Below are 17,712 nucleotides of genomic sequence, written 5' to 3'. Positions count from 1 at the left end.
TCTGCAACTCTGTTGATAAGCATACATTTATGATTAACTTCTCTGCTTCACTTTAACCCCCTAAGGTCGATGTCTGCGCCCCTGGTGAAATAAAATGAGCATAATTGTAAAATAATCCCCATAAAAAGCTGTCAGTTTAAGCTGGAGATATGTTTGCATTGGTTGCGTCTCAATCCACCGCGTCCGCAAATGTAACACTTCCGCATCTGCGGTGAAAGGTGACAGCTAGAGCGGTGTTTGTCAGAATATAAGACATCCCGATCATCTCGGTCTTCTCACAAAATCGTTGGTTTGGCCTACAAACTATTATGACCCCTTTATGGAAAGATGAGACTCTCACCAACACGATGGTGTTTTGCTCTACAACCCCCACAAGTGTCTTGGGACTCGTCTGAAGTCGTTACAGCCGATCTGCAGCGACAGAACAGTTTGGGCTACACACTAATATGACCCGTCTGTGTAAAGGCGAGACTCTCACGAACACTTACATGTCGGTTTTGCTCTAGGATGCCCACAGGCCGCACAAGACTTGTCGGAATGTTTCCCTGTACCATTTGAAATAATGTATGGAAGTATATGGACTGTTTAGTTACAAAAATAAGGGGATATATATATGTTTTAACTATGTTTCCTGATCTTTCTTATCTCTCAGATATAGGATAGACTTCAGAACAAATTTCCTTTCGATTTTTTGGGGGGGACTATCCGTTGTTCCATGTGGTGAATCTGTTGTTCCATGTGTATGTATGGGCTAATAGTGGTAATATATATTTTTTAAGGGGTCTTAAAATTCTAAATCAAATATGAAAATTATCCTTAGTATGACTTCTTAAAACAATTCCATATACACGACATGACTAAAAGTATGTGGACACCTTCTCGTCGAACATCTCATTCCAAAATCATGGGCATTATTATGGAGTTGGTCCCATATTTGCTGCTATAACAGCCTCCACTCTTCTGGGAAGGCTTTCCACTAGATCTTTGAACATTGCTGCGGGGACTTGCTTCCATTCAGTCACAAGCATTAGTGAGGTTGGGCACTGATGTTTGGCAATGATGTTTGGCAAATGGACCTGGCTCGAAGCTGGCGTTCCAATTCATCCCAAAGGTGAAACAGGAAAGCGCCTTCCCTAAACTCTTGACACAAAGTTAGAAGCACAGAATTGTATTTTTAGAACACAAGGCCCGCACTTGAAAAATGTGCATTTATCGACACTGAACAAAAATATAAACGCAACAGGCGACAGTTTCAAAGATTTGACTGAGTTACAGTTCATGTGACCCCTTTCAGGAAACTAGGTGTATGTCGCAAGTCACGACTTCACAGGAGAGCTGTTTGAAAGTTAAATGTTTTATTTTTATCAAAATGTGTTTTTTGGCAGAAATGCCTTTTCAAACATGTGAACTTTCATGTACCTTAATATCAAACTTGTATGCCATAAATGGTAAAATGGTTAAATTACGAGCCTAGATGGTTTAGCCACAGAAAAAGTGAGCAACCTTCCGCTAGCCATGATTGGCTGAAATAATGAGTGGGTTGGACATACCGAGAGATGAGTTGAGATTGGTCTACCGTATAGCACGAGTCTGTTTATTGGAGCTGGTCAATATGTTTAGGTTATCGTGTCGAACGTGGCTTTACATTTTTTTTTATAGAAGGCCAGCATCCCGGAGTCACCTTTTCATTGTTGACATTGAGACTGGTGTTTTGCGGGTGCTATTCAATGAAGCTGCCAGTTGAGGACTTGTGAGGCGTCTGTTTCTCAAACTTGACACTAATGTACTTGTCCTCTTGCTCAGTTGTGCAACGGGGCCTCCCACTCTTTCTATTTTGGTTATAGCCAGTTTGTGCTGTTCTGTGAAGGGAGTAGTACACAGCATTGTACGAGATCTTCAGTTTCTTGGCAATTTCTCGCATGGAATAGCCTTCATTTCTCAGAACAAGAATAGACTGACGAGTTTCAGAAGAAAGGTCTTTGTTTCTAGCCATTTTGAGCCTGTAGTCGAACCCACAAATGTTGATGCTCCAGATACTCAACTAGTCTAAAGGACAGTTTTATTGCTTCTTTAATCAGGACAACAGTTTTCAGCTGTGCTAACATAATTGCAAAATGGTTTTCTAATGATCAATTAGCCTTTTAAAATGATATACTTGGATTAGCTAACACAACTTGTCATTGGAACACCGGAATGATGGTTTCTGTTCATGGGCCTCTGTACGCCTATGTAGATATTCAATTAAAAATCGTCCGTTTCCAGCTACAATAGTCATTTACAACATTAACAATGTCTGATCAATTTGATGTTATTTCAATGGGGAAAAAATGCTTTTCTGTCAAAAACAAGGACATTTCTAAGTGACCCCGAACTTTTGAACGGTAGTGTACATTTAAGGGCCAGCTGTGCTGCCCTGTTCTGAGCCAAGTGTAATTTTCCGAGATCCCTCTGTGGCATCTGACCACACGACTGAACAGTAGGCCAGGTGCGACAAAACTAGAGCCTGTAAGACCTGCCTTCTTGATGGTTGTTAAAAAGCACTTTATTGTGGATAGACTTCTCCCCATCTTAGCTACTGTTGTATCAACATGTTTTGACCATTAGTCACATCAACTTGCTCAATTTCCACATGATTTGTTACGAGATTTCGTTATATTTAAGACTAACTTAATCCTTGCCACCCACTCTGAAACTAACTTCAGCTCTTTGTGTTGCTGTGATTTCACTCACTGTAGTAGCTGACGTGTATAATGTTGAGTCATCCGCATACATAGACACACTGGTTTTACTCAAAGCCAGTGGCATGTCATTGGTGAAGATTGAAAAATGTAAGGCTGCTGTCCTGGGAAATTCCTTACATTGGAGAGGCTTCCATTAAAGAACACCCTCTGTGTTCTGTTAGACCAGTAACTCTTTATTGACAATATAGCAGGGGGTGTAAGGCCAAAACACATGTTTTTCCCTTAGCAGACTATAATCGATAATGTCAAAAGCCACACTGAAGTCTATCAATACAGCCCAACAATCGTTTTATCAATTTCTCTCTCACAAATGACTCTTAGTAAACTTGATGACTGGTGTTTAGCTTGATGAATGTCCATCCTTATAAGCTTGCAATAAGTCTCTTTTCAATTTGTTTACTGTAAAATAGCATTGTCTCTGGTCAAACACAATTTTTCCCAAAAGTTTACTAAGAGTTGGTAAAAGGCTGATTGTTCAGCTATTTGAGCCAGTAATGGGGGCTTTACTTTTCTTGGGGAGCAAAATTATTTTTTCTTCCCTCTAGGCCTGAGGGCACAAACTTTTTAGTAGGCTTAGATTGAATACAGTGGCAAGAAAAAGTATGTGAACCCATTGGAAATACCTGGATTTCTGCATAAATTGGTCATCACATTTCTGCAGAAATCCAGGTAATTTCAAAGGGTTCACACACTTTTTCTTGCCACTGTATATGGAAAATAGCAGTGGCAATATTGTCCGCTGTTATCCAATTTTCCATCCAAGTTGTGAGACCCCAGTGGTTTGTCATTGTGATAGACAACAATATTTCTTTCACTTATTCCACGTTCACTTCACGGAATTCAAAATTACAATGCTTGTCTTTCATAATTTGATCAGTTATACATGGATGGGTAGTGTCACCATTTGTTGCTAGTATGTCATGCCTAACTTTGCTAATCTTGCCTAAAAATGATTGAAGTAGTTGGCAATATCAGTGAGTTTTGTGATCAATGAGCTTTCTGATGCAATGAATGAAGTTTGCCTTTTTGCCCTAGATTTATTTTTTCATAGTGTATTTTCTTCTCATTCAGTTTAGTCACATAATTTCTCAATTTAAAGTACGATGACAATCGTTTGTGCAGCGAGACTTACACGGAACCCAAACCGGCTGCGCCATCGTGCATAAATGTATTTTGCCCCCCCCCCCCCCCCAAACGCAATCACGACACGCAGGTTAAAATATCAAAACAAACTCTGAACCAATGACATTAATTTGGGGACAGGTCGAAAAGCATTAAACATGTATGGCAATTTAGCTAGTTAGCTTGCACTTGCTAGCTAACGTTAATTTGTCCTATTTAGCTAGCTTGCAAATACATTTGTCCTGGGATATAAACATTGAGTTGTTATTTTACCTGAAATGCACAAGGACCTCTACTCTGACAATTAATCCATACATAAAACGGCCAACCGAATCATTTCTAGTCATCTCTCCTCCTTCCAGGCTTATATGGTGATCGCATTTAAACTTTCATTATATTACCACGACAACCGGCAACAAAGTTCGTCTTTCAATCACCCACGTAGGTGTATATATATAGTTTAATTCTTCCCAAAGGGTCGTTACAGCTGTAATTCAGACAAAAAAAAATGTCGCACAAACACTGATATTTAACCCTTTCTCCTAGGCCGAGTCTCGTCCTCCACAACTGAACATCCAATGCATCTCTGTTGCTAGACAGAACCTTAGCGATATCTGTTCTTCCTCACTAAATCTAACCAGACCTCTACCCCAAAGTGCTCACTCCTCCCCACCTCAAGGCTGTCATGGTTATTGATACAAAACTGTGTGTCTTCTCCTCCCAGAGTATCCCTGATGGCTAACAATAACATATCCTGACAATGTAAATGTTATACATTTACCCTCTCTCCCTCAGTAACATATCCTGACATAATATAAACATTATACATTACCCTCTCTCCTTTAGTGAAATTGTTAGTTTCCAAGATCTCCACCCAACACATTCCAAAGCCATCTGTCTTTCCACAGAAAACCATTAACTTCTGACATAAAATCCAGTCTCTTTCACTCCTTATCTTCTATGCTTCTGATCTACCATGTATTTAATATCTCAATGTTCAAAGTTTAGCCCGAATCCAACAATACCTTTTGTGATGTCCCCGCAATGTTCTCCCCAGACTGTTCCCACAACCTAATGAAACATTCTGGGAACCTTTTAACTTCTATGGGATATGTGGGACGCTAGCATCCCACCTAACCAACAGCCAGTTAAATTGCAGGGCGCCAAATTCAAAACAGCAGAAATCTCATAATTAAAATTCCTCAAACATACAAGTATTATACACCATTTTAAAGATACACTTCTCCTTAATCCAACCACAGTGTCTGATTTCAAAAAGGCTTTACCGTCGAAAGCACACCTTGCGATTATGTTAGGTCAGCGCCAAGTCACAGAAAAACATACAGCCATTTTCCAAAGAAGGAGAGGTCACAAAACTCAAATAGCGTTATAAATATTCACTTACCTTTGATGATCTTCATCGGAATGCACTCCCAGTTCCACAATAAATGTTTGTTTTGTTCGATGAAGTCCATAATTTATGTCCAAATACCTCCTTTGTGTTCGCGCGTTTAGTTAAAAAATCCAAATTCAAGAATTAAAATAAATCCATTACAGTTCGTAGAAACATGTCAAACGATGTATAGAATCAATCTTTAGGATGTTTTTAACATAAATCTTCAATAATGTTTCAACTGGAAAATTCCTTTGTCTTCAGAAACGAAAAGGAACGCAGCTACCTCTCACGGGGGCGCGCCTGAGTGAGCTCGTGGCACTCTGCCAGACCCCTGACTCAATCAGCTCTCATTCCCTCATCCTTCACAGTAGAAGCCTGAAACAAGGCTCTGAAGACTTTTGACATCTAGTGGAAGCCTTAGGAAGTGCAATATGACCCCATAGACACTGTATATTGGATAGGCAAACCTACAAACCTCAGATTTCCCACTTCCTGGTTTGATTTTTTCTCAGGTTTTTGCCTGCCATATGAGTTCTGTTATACGCACAGACATCATTCAAACAGTTTTAGAAACTTCAGAGTGTTTTCTATCCAAATCGACTAATAATATGCATATCTTAGCTTCTGGGCATGAGTAGCAGGCAGTTTAATTTGGGCACCTTATTCATCCAAGCGACTCAATACTGCCCCCAGCCATAAGAAGTTAAACAAATCAAAATATACTATATTTTATATTTGAGATTGTTCAAATAGCCACCCTTTGCCTTGATGACAGCTTTGCACACTCTTGGCATTCTCTCAACCAGCTTCACCTGGAACGCTTTTCCAACAGTTATCTTCTCTGGGATATGTGGGACGCTAGCGTCCCAACTGGCCAACATCCAGTGAAAATGCAGAGCGCCAAATTCAAATAAATTACTATAAAAATTTAACTTTCATGAAATCACACATTCAATATTCCAAATTAAAGCTACACTTGTTGTGAATCCAGCCAACGTGTCAGATTTCAAAAAAGCTTTACGGCGAAAGCAAACAATGCTATTTGAGGATAGCAAACACAGACCATCATATTTCAACCCTCCAGGCGCGACACAAAACGCAGAAATAAATGATTTGTGTGGTTTGTCCTCGGGGTTTCGCCTGCCAAATAAGTCCTGTTATGGTTCAAACTGTTTTAGAAACTTCAGAGTGTTTTCTATCCAAATCTACTAATAATACGCATATCTTAGCTTCTGGGCATGAGTAGCAGGCAGTTTAATTTGGGCACGCTTTTCATCCAAAATTCTGAATGCTGCCCACTATCCTAGAGAAGTTAAGGAGTTCCCTCATGTTGAGCACTTTTTTGCACTTGCTGTCTGACTAATCCCAATCCATCTCAATTTGGTTGAGGTCGAGGGATTGTGGAGACCAGGTCATCTGATGCAGCACGCCATCATTCTCCTTCTTGGTAAAATAGCCCTTACACAGCCTGGAGGTGTCTTGGGCTATTGTCCTGTTGAAAAACAAATGATAGTCCCACTAAGCACAAACCAGATGGGATGGCATATTGCTGCAGAATGCTGTGGTAGCCATGCTGGTTAAGTGTGCCTTGAATTGTAAATACATCAGACAGTGTCACCAGCAAAGCACCCCCACACCATAACTCCTCTTCCTTGTAATCCGGTGGGAAATACACAGGCGGAGATCATCCGTTCACCCACACTGCGTCTCACAAAGACACGGCGGTTGGAACCAAAAATCTCAAATTTGGACTCCAGACCAAAGGACAAACTTCCACCAGTCTAATGTCAATTGCTCGTGTTTCTTGGTCCAAGCAAGTCTTCTTATTATTGGTTTCCTTTAGTAGTGGTTCCTTTCAAGCAATTCGACCATGAAGGTCTGATTCACACAGTCTCCTCTGAACAGTTGATGTTGAGATGTGTCTGTTACTCTGAAGCATTTATTTGGGCTGCAATTTCTGAGGCTGGTCACTCTAATGAACTTATCCTCTGCAGCAGAGGTAACTTTGGGTGTTCCATTCCTGTGGCGGTCCTCATTGTCACAACACAACTGATTGGCTCAAAAGCATTATGAAGGAAAGAAATTCCACAAATTAACTTTTGAGGCACACCTGTTAATTGAAATGCATTCCAGGTCATTACCTCATGAAGCTGGTTGAGAGATTGCCAATAGTGTGCAAAGCTCTAATAAGGCAAACACTATTTTCGTTTACTATATTATTTCATAGTTTTGATGTCTTCACTATTATTCTACAATGTAGAAAATAGTAAAAATTCAGAAAAAAACAGAATGAGGTGTGTTCAAACCTTTGACTGGTACTATATACTCGAAACGGTGCCTGAGGAAGGCACGCAGCATCATCAAGGACCCCACAGACCTCAGTCACGAGCTGTTCTCTCCCTTACCGTCGGGCAGATGGTATCAGAGCATGAGGTCTGAAACCAACGATGCAAATATATTATGGACACAATTTCTACCATCAGACTGCTGAACACTTGAACTGGACTGACCACCTGCTCTGATTCTCTGCACCTTAGCACACATCCACTCACTCATGCACACACCCACACAGAGACATACACGCACACATACATTCATGACACACACGCACCACATCTGCTGCTACCAGACTCGTATTATACTGCTCAATTTATTCACCCGCCATCCCCAATACATGTGTAAATATTGGACTATAAATTGTGCCATCCTGTATTATACTTATGAAAAAAGTAATTTCTATTCTACTGCCATTTACTTTGTTCGTATTCTTACATTTTCTTAATTTTTATTGTTTTTGCATTGTCGATGTTGTGTCGTTGAGGCCACAAGTGGGTAACTCTTGACATTCCATAACAAGAAATACAGATCCTGTAATTGACAGCGCCCCTGGCAAGCTGATCACAAGACAAACTGTTTTCCCCCAACATCCTGTCAGCAGAGCCCTTTTACACCCATAGGTATCCCAACGGGGTCAAGGGGGGGGGGTCAAATGTAGACACTTATGAAAGCATCCTGGCACCAAATGAGTTGACTAAGAAATTGTGAAATTTTTGGCCTGGTGCTTTCTTTTGTTCTAAGGACAGAAATGGTGCCAAATGAGACATTTGACATGGTTCTAAATAATGTATTAAACTGAATGGTTCACCACGTGATTGGTATGAACCCAATCTATAGTGTGATATTTTTCCTTTTGATTTCCATGTTTTAAGTGTAATACGTCTTTTACTGTAATATGAAAAGATACAGATTTTATCTTAACCATGGTTCAAACCTGTAAACTACATATTTCATCCTGCGGATTGTTTTGTTGGTTCAAAGTGCATTTTATCCTGTTGTGAACCCTTATGAGTAAAGGTGTCCGCGTGCTTTAATTTCGGATGTCGCCTAGCCGAACTCCTTAAAAGATATTCGCTAGAAAAACAAGGAGAAATAAAGCATCAATAGTACTGTTTGTCCTTTTTGAGACTGTGCCGTAGCCAGTATACACGTCCTCAAAATACTCCAAATTAATCTAAGATAAATCAAGAAATCTGTCATTCATTTTGACGTTTTTGCTGAGGAGATTGTAGTTGTGCAATTTTACATCTAAATAATATGCTTGGTGCAGTATTTGTATGAAAACGAGTCGTCTCATTGAATGACAAAGGCTTTATTGAAGAATACCTACTGTTGACCAATCACCAATGAGTCGGCTGCAATTTTCGGCTTGCCTCCAGATTCCCCCCGAACAGCTGAAAAAAAACCTCACCGAAGTCCAAAACTAACAAAAACCTCACAATGTTGTCATAATATATGCACAAAGTCTTCCGACCGGTTTTGTCTGGGAAGCATATGGACGCCTTTAGTCTCAAGTTCATCCCATATGAACACTGATATGTTGAATCCTTACATCTGACTCCGAGAGAAACGATAACCTGAGAGGAACTTTTGCTGAATAACACACTCTGATAACAAGACGAACCACTGAGTCTTCATCTCTCCCAGAAGGGACACAAACCGACAAAATACTAGACTAAACAAATTGGGAAAGAACTGCGAGACAACACGAGCTACTACGAGAAATGAGCATCTCCGGCTACAAACATCAACACCCGGACCACAGACTTTTTTTCCTGCTTCATATCTGCAATAACGAAAACTCAACCAGATGAGACTCGGATACATCACGTCAGTATGTGACCGACCGGCTCGATTATGTTTTTGAAATTTAAAATTGTGCTTTTTACATTGGATAAATGTAGAGACTCAGAGCTAGAAAAGTGTATATCATAAACTACAGTTGAGGAACAACGGGAAAGTAATTCTGTTTTGAAAGTCGATGAACTTGTAACCTCACTTTTGAGATAATGGTCTTTGAATGTTTTGGTACACCCATTGGAGAGCTCCTCTTTGTCAGGGTCTGCATCGTTCACACCCTCTTAAGCTTTAGCTCCACCCATCTCTTCAAGGGTTCTGTCCTAATAACAGCAATCAAGCACCCAAGCGGTCTAATTTTGGCTAGCTTGCTAGCTACTTCCAGACAATGAGAGAACAGCTCACTCTGACCATTTTACTCGCCCTAGCAGAGCTGGTTAGGCTGTTTTTGTTATCCAGAGCGTTGGTGACTGCAATTTTTGCCCACGTTTACTGACACCGGCCATATTCAACGGGTGTTGAGAGTTGGTTAATTCGTCAGTTATTCTGAGCTCTGGCACACTCAGGCAAGAGTGCTCTGAAATTGGCGTCTATAGCCAGAGCGAATTTACCAGCTATGTATATCAACAGTTGTCGCAGTGACATCAACATTCATTTGAAATGTTTACTTGTATAGTGGAGTCTTTTGTTAAGACATGTAGCTAGCTAGCTAAACAATGAACCATAATCCCAACTCGTGACATTACTACACTGCATGAAACTGCAGGTAGCTAACGAACCATGTTTAATGTTAGCTAGCTAACATTAGGCTATAACTAGCAAAGCAAATGGCTCTGACATACGAATAATATGGCTACACAGAACATACACGTAACGTTAGATAGCGAGCCAGCCAGCCGTTAGCTAGCTGACAGTACACGTAACTTGAAATGAAAATTACTTTCTGACAAAATTAACTAACTTCTCCCTCTCTGTCCCGGATGCCATGGTTGCCCTTAGTTTAAAGATGTAATCCGGCGAAAGGTATTTTCTCATCTCCTTAGCTATAATACTCCAATTCCACTGATTTTAAAACTCGGTCTTCCAGATAGTGGAGAGCAACACTTATGCAGTAATATATCTACTACGCAATATATATATTTTAAAAGCTGCGTTAGACAGAATTACCTACACATGCCGACCAGCTCAAATAGACAAAAGCGTGCTACATGGCATATGGTTGCTGGAAGGTTGCTGACTTCTGTGGCTAAATCAACTAGGGGCGACATATGGGTAGTTTCCTGAAACTAGTCACATACACTACCGGTCAAAAGTTTTAGAACACCTACTCATTCAATGGTTATTCTTTATGTTTTACTATTTTCTACATTGTAGAATAATAGTGAAGACATTAAAACTATGAAATAACACACATGGAATCATGTAGTAACCAAAACAGTGTTAAACAAATCAAAATATATTTTATATTTGGCATTCTTTAAATAGCCATCACCAATAAGAAGAAGAGACTTGCTTCTGCCAAGAAACATGAGCAATAGACATTAGACCGGTGGAAATCTGTCCTTTTGATCTGTTGAGTAAAAAAAAAAAAATCTCCGCATGCGCGGTTCCCACATGAAGCATGGAGGATGAGGTGTGCGGGTGCTTTGCTGGCGAAACTGTCAGTGATTTCAAAGCACACTTAACCAGCATGACTACCACAGCATTCTGCAACGATACGCCATCCCATCTGGTTTGGGCTTAGTGGGACTATCATTTGTTTTTCAACAGGACAATGACCCAACACACCTCCAGGCTGTGTAAGGGCTATTTTACTAATAAGGAGAGTGATGGAGTGCTGCATCAGATGACCTGGCCTCCACAATCACCCCGACCCAATTGAGATGGTTTGGGATGAGTTGGACCCCAGAGTGAAGGAAAAGCAGCCAACTCCTTCAAGACAGTCCTTCAAGACTGTTGGAAAAGCATTCCAGTTGAAGCTCGTTGAGGGAATGTCAAGTGTATGCAAAGCTGTCAAGACAAAGTGTGGCTGCTTTGAAGTAGTATGCTTGTACCAATCACTTGTTTGGTTACTACATGATTCCATATGTGTTATTTCATTGTTTTGATGTCTTCACTATTATTCTACAATGTAGAAAATAGTGAAAATAAAGAAAAACCCTTGAATGAGAAGTTGTGTGTAAACTTTTGACTGGTACTGTATGTCCCTGATGGGTAGGAGCACACTCCCAGTGATGTAATGGGCCGTCTTTACCTTCCGCTGGAGTGCTTTCCGGTTATGGATGTAGCAATTCCCGTCTGTGATGCAGCCGGTCAGGATGCTGTTGATGGCGCAGCAGTAGTATTTGGAGAGGACGCTAGGCGGCATGCCGAATTTATTCAGCCGCCTTAGGAAGTAGAGACGCTGTTGCGCCCACTGGACAGGGTTCAAGAGGAAAATGTTTGCAGTTTATAATATGATAACTGATAATCAATAGGCCCCACCCCAATCTGTAATTCGACCATGCTTACTACAAGTTTAGATTGCTGACCGCTAGATGTTTTGCCTGCATGGGCTAATTGATTGCTGATGCACAACCACATTTCTAAATTGCACCTTGTGTGTTCTATTATTCTAACTCTCACAAGTAAGTGAAAAAAAAAATATATATTTGTTGTAAATGGTTAAGCGCTAGTTGCCCTTCCATGGTATACAGAGATGAAAACAATTCACAGGGATAAAACAAATGTGACGATGTGTAAATGGTATTAAATGAGTGTGTGAAATTAACAAATTGATAAAAATGCTTAAAATTAAGGAATACAACTGAATTCTGTAATTGAACAAATGTGTAGTAGCAAAGTTTGAGGCAAAAGAGGATTTTGATTCCTTTGGAAATTGGCAAATAGGACTACTTCACTACTGGTCCTCAAATTTTTGGTTGAAGTTTGATTAAACATTATAAAACAGTCAGGATGGAGTTAGCCCGACTAAAACCCCTTATAATTCATTTGTTGCCATGCTACGGTCATGCACTACTCATAAAGCATATTTAGAATGTAAGGTTATTATTCAAAAGTATAAAATACTGTTAAAAATGTGAAAAATATTATGACATTTAAGCCATATCGCCTATCCCTTGAGAAACGTCTGGTCTACGAAATACAGTGCATTTGGAAAGTATTCAGACCCCTTCCATTTTTTTTATTACATTTTGTTACCTTACAGCCTTATTCTAAAATTGATTAAATGAGAATGCTCCTCATCAATCTATACACAATACCCCATAATAACAAAGCGAAAACAGGGCTTTTGAAATTTTGCAAATCTATTTGTTAAATTTGTTTTATAAGGTTATAACCTAGCAAAATGTGAAAAAAGTCAAGGGGTCTGAATGCTGAATGACCTGTATATTTCTGAATGCTCTGTAAACTTTTTACCTTACGCACACACATCCTTTAATACCCTCTATTTGACCTTTCAACTCCTCACTGTCCTCCCACCTGTAGATTTCTGCCCGCATCGAGGGAGATGTGGTGCTACAACGCCGTGATAGCCGATGCCCGTGTGCCCTCGGCCACGGACCTCCAGGCCAGCTGCAGCATCCTCAGCCCAGAGCTGGCACTTCCCGCCGGCTCCCACACCACCACCACCCGCTCCCACGGAGCCCTGCACATACTGGGTAAAATCAGAATGATGATACGAATTTGACGGACCTCTTTCTGTGGATTTTTACTGATAGGGTAGCGGGTCCCGGGTCATATTTACTTGGAACAAAACGATGCAGACCGTACTTGCTACAAAGTTACAGAAAGCGAAACCAACAACCACACAAACTGAAATGGGATACATTGTAAACGCAGGTCCAATGATGGAAAACTAGCTAGCATTGATATGTTTTTGTAGAGATAGCATGAATTTCTGTCAATTTTGCAGTCATGATGCGAGTGGCGCTATGCCGTCAAATCCTCCCACATGCTTCTAGTTTGAACAGCTGTTTTCAGCAACTGCTATTGTAGAATTCGTTTGTGATATTGGCAGATTTGCTAACAGACTATTTAGCTAACTTTTTGCCTAGTGTTTGATATGCAATGTGATCTCTACTGTAATGAACAGTGTGTCCGGACAACACAGCAACTCTTCTAAGCCAGGCAAAATTGCACATCATCAGCTTATTGTTATTTATGTATTCAAACAAGTGTCACAAAAAAAAACTGCTTAAACGCTTCCGCTCTACAATTATCTTGGAAATAATGCCAATATCACGTTGTCCGTTATTTTCAAGAAAATATAAAGTGGATCTGTTTATCCCTTAAATATTTTGGCCGTGTTGGCCTGGAAATACAGTCAGCTATTTGATTCATACTATTTTACTATTTGCCTCATTATTTAAATTTGACATGGCTCTGCCAGCTCAGTGCATCATTGCAACTATTTGCCAAATGTATGTTGCTTGATATCAGTGGTCCCGTCATTGAAAACGCCTTTAGTACTTAGTGTTAGATCTTATTTATTTAATCTTATTCTCTCCGGGCATGGGAACATTATACATGTGCAAACTTTCAGAAAGGCCTAGCTATAGGAAAAGCATTATTCTGTACTATAACCCACTTTAGCACAGCACTATTACAGCAGTACTGCCAAGCACTTTAAAAAAAAGCATAACAAAAATAGACAAAACCATTAACAGAGGTGTCAATTCCGCTGATAATGTTAAGCAAGAATGTTAGTCACTAACAGGAAGTACCCTGTGTGTGTTGTGACCAGGTTGCCTGGATACGCTGGCGACCATGCAGGAGCTGAAGATGGGTGTGACCAGCACAGAAGAGGAGACTCAGGCCGTTATGAAGGTCTACTCCAAAGAAGACTACAGCGTGGTCAACCGCTTTGAGAGTGAGTCCTCAGTCCACACACAAACTTTCACACATGGGATTTTTCCTGATGACTAACAGGAGATCATGGTTTTAATTTCTCATCTTCTACAGTATTTGTCACACTCAGCCATTTCTCTTATCACTTTTTCTCTTATCCCTTTTTCCTGATTTTGGTTTGATTCATTTATTTACAAGACCTTCCAGCCAGAAACAACATTACATATACTTCATTACCAGTGATATATTAAAAACGTGCCAATTCAAGCTTATTGTAATTCAAGGTTGCATTAATTCAAGGATGCTTTAGGAAGTATTTGAACAGTATTCAACTATATGTTCATATGTCATATGGCAGTGACTGGATGCTTCTAGTAAAACTAACCTCATTGTATTATGAGCACAGATGATGCTGCAGAGCTGACTTATCGCAACTTCTTGTGTAATGTCATAGGTCACGGGGGTGGCTGGGGTTACTCGGCCCACTCGGTGGAGGCCATCCGCTTCTGTGCTGATGCGGACATCCTGCTGGGGGGGCTGGGCCTGTTCGGGGGCCGTGGGGAGTACACCGCTAAGATCAAGGTCAGTGGCAGGGGTACTAGCATATACACTGCATTTCCTCTAGCTCTGTTTGCTAGGTCTATACAGTGCCTTCAGAAAGTATTCATACACCTTGACTTTTTCCACATTTAGTTGTTACAGCCTGAATTCAAAATGGATTAAATACACTTTTCTCAACCAGTTACACACATCTAACCCATAATGACAGTGAAAACATGTTTTTGAAATCTTTGCTAAAAAAAAAAAACTGAACAAGTTCCATAGACAAGTGACTAGCAGCAATGTAATAATGTGCCCCTTCATGAAATTGAAATACAGCAATATCTCATTTACGTAAGTGTTCACACCCCTGAATCAATAATTTGTGGTATCACCTTTGGCAGCGACTACGGCTGAGAGTCTTTCTGGGTGAGTTTCTTGCCGCACCTGGGTTGTGCAACATTTGCCCATTATTCTTCAAAAAAATTATTCAAGCTCTTGTCAAATTGGTTCTTAGACCATTTTTCAGGTATTGCCAGATTTGGCCTTGTGTTTTAAGTTATTGTCCTGCTGAAAGGTGAAGTAATCTTTAAGTGTCTGGTGGAAAGCAGACTGAACCAGAATTTTGCCTGTGCAAGACGAGGTAATGTGTTGTATTTTATTTGCCCAAACATAACACTTTGTATTCAGGACAAAAAGTTAATTTGCCACATGTTTTGCAGTATTACTTTGTGCATTGTTGCAAACAGGATGCATGTTTTGGAATATTTTTTTATATTGTACAGGCTTCCTTTTTTAAAGTCACCATTGTCAACTTAAAAAAAAAAATATATATACCAATAGGTGCTGTTCTTTGAGGCATTGGAAAACCTCCCTGGTCGTTTTGGTTGAATCTGTGTTTGAAATTCACAGCTCGACTGAGGGACCTTGCAGATAATTGTATGTGGGGTACAGAGATGAGTTATTAAAAAAAAAATGTTAACCCCCTAGAGTTGATTGACGGACCGGTGCGTCAAAGTAACAATCAAAAAAAATGTAAGCTAGAGATTTTTTTGTGGTTGCATTGGATGTGTCTCAATCCACCGCATACGTTAATGTAGCACTCCCGCATCTGCGGTGATAGGTGGCAACGCTAGAGCAGTGTTTGTCAGACCATGAGACATCCCTAAAAGTGGTGTTCTCACGGAAATGTCTGTAATGTCCAGTGGTGAAAAGTGCTTCAGTAAAAATACTTTAAAGTACTACTTAGTAGTTTTTTGGAGTATATGTACTTTACTATAATTTTTTTGATTACTTTTACTTCAGAACATTCCTAAAGAAAGTAATGTACTTTTTACTCCTTACATTTTCCCTGACACCCAAAAGTTCTCGGTACATTTTGAATGCTTAGCAGGACAGGAAAATGGTCCAATTCACACACTTATCAAGAGAACATCCCTGCTCATCCCTACTGCGTCTTATTTGGCGGACTCACTAAACACAAATGCTTAATTTGTAAATTATGTCAGTGTTGGAGTGTGCACCTGACACTCCATGAATTAAAAAAACAAGAAAATCGTACCGTCTGGTTTGCCTAATATAAGGAATTTTAAATGATTTATACTTTTACTTTCACTTTTGATACTTAAGTATATTTAAAATCAAATACTTTTAGACTTTCACTCAAGTAGTATTTTACTGGGTGACTTTCACTTTTACTTGAGTCATTTTCTGTTAAGGTATCTTTACTTTTACTCAAGTATGACGATGGGGTACTTTTTCCACCACTGGTAGCGTCTGAAACTATTATGACCACTCTATGGAAAGGCGAGACTCTCACGAACACGATGGTGTACGACCCTCACGAGTGACACCCTGTACTCTTTTTTTTATTTTTTATGAATGGAAGTACGAAGGGAGTTTTGTGCCTACACAAAATAGGGTTAAATATGTGTAAAAAATATATATATATATATTTCCTGAGCTTTCTTATATCTCCTAGCTATAGGACAAACATGTCATCCTTGTTTCTTATGATTTATTGTTTTACTATCTTTTTTGCCATTTATGAATGTGTTATTTAATGCGTTTCCCTGGGCTATAGTAGTAAAGGCCAAATTCAATATTTGTGACTCACAACCTGGATTCGGTCTTATGTAGCAACATTTGAAATTGTGTTTTTTACATTGGATCAAATTAGAGACTCAGAGCTACAAAATGGTATATCATACACTGGATTTTATAGGAACAATGGGAAAGTAATTCTGCTTTGAAAGTTGATGAACTTGTAAACTCACTTTTGAGAAAAGGGCCTTTGATTGTTTTGGTACCTACTGGAGTGCTCTCCTTTGTCTACACCCATTTTGTGTTGTTCACACCCTCTTAAGCCAGCCCCGCCCATCTCTTTAAGGATTCACATGTGAGGTCATGTGCTAAACAATGAGTAGTGTAGTAAAGATTAAGACTAAAAGTAGTAGTAGCCTACAGTAAGGAAAAATTCCAGGTAAACAGAAAGTGTTCAGATAAAAAATATTAGATGATGCTTACCCAGATACACTTGTCTAAATTGATGGGGTTTTGTGAAAGAAATGCAATAAACCCCCAGCCACATCCAGTGGTGGGAAAAGTACTAAATTATCATACTTGAGTAAATCTGAAGTACCTTAATAGAAAATGACAAAAGTAAAAGTCACGCAGTAAAATACTACTTGAGTAAAAGTCGAACTGTATTTGGTTTTAAAAATACTTAAGTACATTTTTGCAATTCCATTTACTTTTTATATTAAGTATCAAAAGTAAAAGTATAAATAATTTAAAATTCCTTCTATTAACTTCTTATGGCTGCAGCACGACACCGGTACACTTATGACAACATCCAGCTCAAGTGCAGGGTGCGAAATTCAAAAGATATTTTTTTTAAATATTTAACATTCACACATTAACAAGTCC

At 39.6% G+C, this 17,712-nt stretch overlaps 1 protein-coding gene across 1 annotated transcript in view; it reads left to right on the top strand.

Annotated features, from left to right (window-relative positions):
* Positions 1-17,712, top strand: part of LOC120058172 (E3 ubiquitin-protein ligase MYCBP2) — a 286,250-nt gene that overhangs the window by 147,732 nt on the left and 120,806 nt on the right. Inside the window, exons 24-26 of the mRNA XM_039006646.1 lie at positions 12,883-13,055; positions 14,141-14,266; positions 14,699-14,826. Of these exons, the coding sequence (XP_038862574.1) occupies positions 12,883-13,055; positions 14,141-14,266; positions 14,699-14,826 (427 nt within the window). The remainder of the gene's footprint in view (positions 1-12,882; positions 13,056-14,140; positions 14,267-14,698; positions 14,827-17,712) is intronic.

The sequence above is a fragment of the Salvelinus namaycush genome, chromosome 13 (assembly GCF_016432855.1).
Source record: "Salvelinus namaycush isolate Seneca chromosome 13, SaNama_1.0, whole genome shotgun sequence".
Classification (NCBI taxonomy): Eukaryota; Metazoa; Chordata; class Actinopteri; order Salmoniformes; family Salmonidae; genus Salvelinus; species Salvelinus namaycush.
This window is presented reverse-complemented; position numbering and strand designations above follow the sequence as displayed.